Source organism: Callorhinchus milii, unplaced genomic scaffold, assembly GCF_018977255.1.
Source record: "Callorhinchus milii isolate IMCB2004 unplaced genomic scaffold, IMCB_Cmil_1.0 Scaffold9, whole genome shotgun sequence".
In the NCBI taxonomy this organism is placed as follows: Eukaryota; Metazoa; Chordata; class Chondrichthyes; order Chimaeriformes; family Callorhinchidae; genus Callorhinchus; species Callorhinchus milii.
In genome coordinates this window covers 8,161,591-8,167,647 of record NW_024704750.1, presented here as the reverse complement: position 1 = coordinate 8,167,647, position 6,057 = coordinate 8,161,591, and the positions used below count along the sequence as shown (strand labels likewise).

Sequence of the window (6,057 nt, the reverse complement as noted above, 5' to 3'; positions counted from 1 at the left end):
GAAAGAAATATGAGTTTTGTAATCATTATAACTTGATTTTGATTATACACAATCAACAAAAATTCATTAAATTTGTACAGTCAACAAACTGGATCCAAAATATTAAGTTTAATATTTGACATAGTTATGTTCAAGATCTAGCCCTTGTAAGAACCTGAGACAACTGTATGTTACAAGACACTAGCAGTAAAAGTATCATTGTTTCAAAATAAGTCAACAGTTTAGTTTACTTAGATTAAGTAGCTGAAGTATTTCTGTCATTATTGGAGTTGCATGTTTATGTAACCAGTGTCCCAGTAATTCAGTCAATGAAAACATTAAATAAGCAAGTCAGAATGCGAGTAATGCCTTTTTATAATAATATTATCCTTGCATTTGCTACAGTGCTCCACAATGTTGTTAAAATTTCTCAAAGCACTTCACAGGATTTTTGTAGAATGCAGTGACTATTTTGTAGGTAAATGTGGCGGCCAATTTACGCACACTAATGTCCCACAAATAGCCATGAATGGAATAAGCAATTCTGTCTGGAGGACTGTTGGTCAGGACATCATGAGAAACTCACTTATATTTCTGACTAGTGCCAAGGGATCTTTAATGTCCACCTGAACGTGCAGCTAGTTTAACATCTCATCCAAAGGCCAGTACCTCCACCAATGCAGTGTCTCCCAGCTTTGCACTGGAGTGTCAGCCAAGAAGACTATGAGTCTCAAAGTGCGATGTAGCGCTTAAACCTACAAACTTCTGAATCAGAAGCGAAAGTGATACCACCTGACACCTAATATAATATACTCTAAGATACTCTGAATAATTTAGATAACAAAATTACAATATATTGCATTTTCACTCTTCAGTTAAGGCTTCATAGTTGGAAATTGCACATAAAGCTGTAATATTGCAAAATCAATGTTTTATTTTAAAGTTCAAGCCATTCATTTACACCATTGTGGATTTCTTCCTCATCTACATCTCCCCAGTCATCAACAACCATTTGATTTTCAACTTGATCTTCAGCTGCACCACACTGCATCTCTGTTCTTACTGGCAGACCTAAGAGAGCAAACGATTCTCTGACAAACTCCCGACACATGGGGCATTGCTTGAAGTACTTTACACAATGGTCGCACAAACAGGTGTGCCTGCAGGGCAGCAAAACCCAGTTTACAGGAGCATTCTGGCACACAACGCAATCCTTACTGCTTTCGTCATGGGAATCAAGGTCTTCTGTGGTCTCAAATGTTTCCAAAATTTTTTTAGTCCGTTCATCCTTTTCCGAAGGCTTGGCTGAAGGAAGACTGTGGTCATCAGCTGATATAAAAAGCCTCTGGATAACAAACACAGAATAACTTCTTTAACTAGTGAAAAGAGCGGTTAACATTGCAGTTATTTTCAGTTAACCAAGTCAATGAATACTACCAGCTGCTGAATTCAGGAGCAATACAAATATGGAAAATCCATATGTTATATTACAAATTATTTCCTTCAATTTCCTTATCTTTTCTCCTAAAGGGATCAACTCCAATAGGGTTATAGTTCCACAAGCATTATTTAGCATCAACACAGCACAACACAACACAACACTGGATCCTGCACTTGCTTACACTTTACACTGGATAGAGATCAAAACTAGAACACAGGGTCAGGGCCATTTGAAACAATTCTTGTGATAACGTACTGTGCAGTATGGGCAAAGGACCAGAGAAACTGTATTTGAATGTAATTAATGCCTTTACAGGTAGGGAAGAAAAGGAAAACACAATTATAGTATATATGTAGAAAATGTAATTGCTGAAGTTACATTAGGTACCTATTACTGGTTGGTGTTATTTGTTACCTGAAAGATCTATAAAATATCAGAAGGAATTGAATTCCCATTTTCTTGTAACATTTACAGGTAAAATTTACCTTAAGGTCATATACATGACCTTGGGCAGTGAGCAGATATTGATACAAGATTCGGCACGTGAGTTCATATTTTTCATCGGGGATGTGAATTACAGTCACCAGAGAAACCTAGAGAGAAACACAGGAGTTAAGTGAAAGATTATTATCTCAACATATTATTTTCAAGAAAGATATTTTGGTAACTGAAAACTTAGTAAAACCAGTAATATATTGCATTTTTAAACAAATATTTTTAAAAGACCCTCAACAAATTCACTTACAATTTCATAAACTTCTCGGTCTTCCTCTTCTGCTAATGTCAACATTGCAACCAGTGGATATCGTGTTCGAGGGAGATTCCCAAAATCTTTAATCAAAGAATTTTTAGGCAACTGAGAGTACCTTTTATCAGTCCTTTCTTTTTCAATCCTAGTTCATTTTGTTAAATGAAAATAATATTCTAAAGTAAAACTGATGCATAAATGAAGTAAGCACTAGTTCACATTCTCTTTTACCAAGGCATGGTTTTGAAAGTTTTTACTTGAAACAAAGAATTCATCTCCATGTAATGCCTCCTTCTCACTCAGAAGCCCAGGATAGTTGGATCATCAAGCAATGCTTCCACAATATTAAACGTTGTGTCAAGTCTATGAGTCATAATAACAAACAACTTGGAAAGTCTGCATGTGGAAACTTCAAACTGAAATAAATCAAGAAGTTACACATGCGAAAATAAACAATTATAATTTCCAGATATGCACCCAAACTGAAGCATTCATTGAAACTGAAAAAGGATACAGAAATTGTTCTCGATGCAGGTATTCTCCATCTATTGCCTCTTCTAGATTATTTGGCTCCTTTATTCTGGAACTGTAAATGTGTTTCTGCAATCCTTCTTGGAGTTTCTGAACACTGCATCCCCAGTAGGTGGTCAAAAGACATTTCTCTATACAGTGAGATTTTAGGCTTATTCTACCTGCATGAAATTGCAGAACAAAAGACACATTGTACTATGTAAATACCCATTTCCTCCAATTATTTATAGGCATCAGAGCCCATAAAATTCTTATCTTCCAGACTGATGGTTGAAAAGTGCACATAAAATGTAGATACTGAAAGGTGAATTCTCTAATAAGGATCTACAAAATTAATATTGTATAATATAATTTTTGACACTCATAATAAACAGTATTTGAACCATTTATGATTTATTCAAGACTAACCAGTTCTGGGTAAGTATAGCAAAACATTGTAAAAATAGTACGTCATGAACATTTATCCAAAGGTCAGTATATTTCAAACACCTCCTTCATTTCCAGAATCTACATTGACAATACCAGTAACTTTTTGGATATTTTCAATAGAGCAAAATTCAATCTAATATCCCTAGTGATTAAATTAATTGCCATGTGCTGCACCAAGACATATAATCTGAAAGGCTCTAGGTTCAAATACCAATTGGGGCAATCAGAGGGAGGGGAGAAATCCAAGGTTCAATCTCATTATCCAGAGATCAAAGTTTGTTTTGATGCCTCAGTAGTCAAATCGTCAGGTAACAATCGCTGTCAAGGCTCACAAATGAAGAAGAGATATTTGGATGAGGGTCCCGAAGGCTCCTGAGGAATGCATTAGTGGTTCTAAATCTGAGATCAGCTAAGGGAGTGATGTCAGCCATTGATGCTCTGTAAGCCTTCATGACACTGTGGTATTGACTTTACCCACTAAGCTATCATGGGAATTGCTGCTTTGGATTTAAAACAACTATAGAAAATTCTCAACTGAACCCATTTCCAGTAAGGCTAGGTTTTATAGCGTAATGTTTACACTCTCAGTGAGTCAGAAGTCGGAATATGAAGCAGCACTTTAACAAGCTGTTTTTCAGCTGCAAGGCTGTCTAGCAGGAAGCAATCCAAGTCTTCAAACATGACTGAGTAATGCAGGATTAAAACCCATATATCCCACACAGTACAGGTCTTGTCTGGACGCACATCTCATGTGGAGTGAAAACAGGTGTCCTGTTCTCAGGCCTCTGCCAATCTGCACTTCAGCCATCAGACAAGCGGTACATCACAATGGGTTTGTCATCTTTCATTGTCCTCTTCTGTGGAATTACCAAGTAGAGGGCAATGGACCTCCCCATAGCAATACACACACGATCTGGAACTCAGAGTAGAAACCCTAACTGTTATATCAATTGGGATCTTGTTTTTAGATGGACTGGTATACTTCCGATGGAGAGTGTGCTTTAGATGGAAGAGAAGACATTACCTACCTCAAATTTCCCTGCTGTGCCATCTTTTGAGATAAAATGTTATTTCCTGGAAAACAGTTTATGGTTCTTCAACCTCTTCTTCTCAGCAACTCCTTCAGGCAGCTTCTTCAGCTTACTTGACCTAAATCAAATCTCCTGAAGTTTCCTGAGTTTGAATCCCCTGCCATTAGGAGAATTTTATTAAATAAAACTAGTTTATAAAAATTGTTATTTTTTCATTTACGTATTTTAATATTCCTTTATTAAACAGCCATCTGATGGTGAAAGGGTATTCAAATCCAGGGGGCCTTCGGAGTACTAACTTTGAACTAACACTGAAGATGTGCAGAGCAGAAGAGGCCAAGACACCATGGGATAGATAGGGAATCCAAAACAAAACAAAAGGGAAAATTGTTTAAAATTAATATTTTGTGCACCTCAAGGACCCCAATACATTCAGCCCACCTCAGGATCACACATGGCATGGCTATCAATCAACCTCAGTTCAGCAAACATTCTCTCTCAGAAATACTGTTCACTCTTCTGAAAGTGAATGTTACTTTCCAAGTAGCTGTCTACAACATATGTCTCATCTTGAAGGTTGGAGAAGCAATGGAAGCGAGTTGGCAATATAGTGTACCACTGTCAGGGGGGGTGTCACCTCTCAAATGGCAAGAACACCATCATGAACCAATACACACCACTGCTCAGAGTGTTGGCAAACACCGGGTAGAATCAATGGTAGAACAGCGAGTCTGTAGATAGATTGAATCACATGATTTGCTTGTGATTAGTTTACGTTTGCAGATCACATTAAAATAACTTGATTTACACTCATTGCTTTTATAAAAAGATCCCGTTCTTTATTGTTTTTTGCTGTGCCGTGTCATGGGGCATGTAGCCGTAGATCTTTAGATAGCAGCCCAAGTTTTTTTTGTCACTTTTAGGCCAATCGTACACACAATTCCTCAATCAATGAAATTCCTGCGAACAGCAAGGGAATTCCAGTCCAACCTCGGGGGATTTGCTTACATTAAACAAACACGTAGCTTCAGTTTGTATCGATGTTTCTAATCCGTGGAGGCGACCTTCACCCGACGCCACAAAAATGCACGTGGGAGAACCAGAAGGAAAGTAGCAGAATTCAAGGTCAAATGTTAAGTGTGTAAAGGTGATTACTCCAAATCTGACAGGATGTTGACATGTTAACTATACCTCAGCAGGAGCAGGAACACAGACCAGAGGCTTCCACTCCAGCATTACCACCAGGAAAACTTATTCGCTGGACAAGGTTAGGAACATGAACACACACCACACACACGCACACACACACACACACACGTGTGAGTTAAGGTAAGGCATTTAAGCAACAAAAAAACACATGACAAAGAAAGACTAAAGACTGTCAGGACGAAAGGCAGCGGCGGAGAACGAGTTTGGAGGCGCCCTCACTGGGTGGGTTACCTGTCACCGACGCCGAAAGCGGATCCGCCACATCCAGCGCAAAGGGGTTGGTCACTTGCACCATTCGCTTCTTCTGCACCGGGACTCCGGACTCGGTCTCCTCGGAGTTGCGGATTATGACAGGAATGTCCCAAACAAACCTGAGGGACAAAGGTGACCGTAATAACCGGCGCAGCCTCCGCAACAACGTCGATAATAACAATAACAATAACAATAACAATCCCCCACCACCACCACCAACAGCAGTCAGTCAGTCAGTCAGTCAGTCACTCTGTGTGTGTGTGTCTGTGTCCCGACGCTCACCATCCTAATATCACAGCCGTCGTCACGACAAAGCAAACGAAGATGAGGGTAATGTAGAACAGCGGAGAGTACTCAAACAACATCACCAGGAAAAGCGCAGCCATCGGCCTTCCTCCCGCCAGGCCCCGCGGCCGCGCGTGCGTCAGCGCGTAACA

General features: G+C 39.2%; 1 protein-coding gene across 1 annotated transcript; it reads right to left on the bottom strand.

The window, feature by feature from the left end:
* Nucleotides 1–893: 893 nt before the first annotated feature.
* On the bottom strand, nt 894–6,057 carry cgrrf1 (cell growth regulator with ring finger domain 1). Its single transcript, XM_007888142.2, has 6 exons — nt 5,903–6,057; nt 5,600–5,739; nt 2,683–2,860; nt 2,166–2,313; nt 1,906–2,013; nt 894–1,324 (listed from the first exon to the last, which is right to left on the bottom strand). Exons 1-6 carry the CDS (start codon nt 6,004–6,006, stop codon nt 917–919), a joined length of 1,086 nt encoding a protein of 361 aa, XP_007886333.1. The 5' UTR covers nt 6,007–6,057; the 3' UTR covers nt 894–916.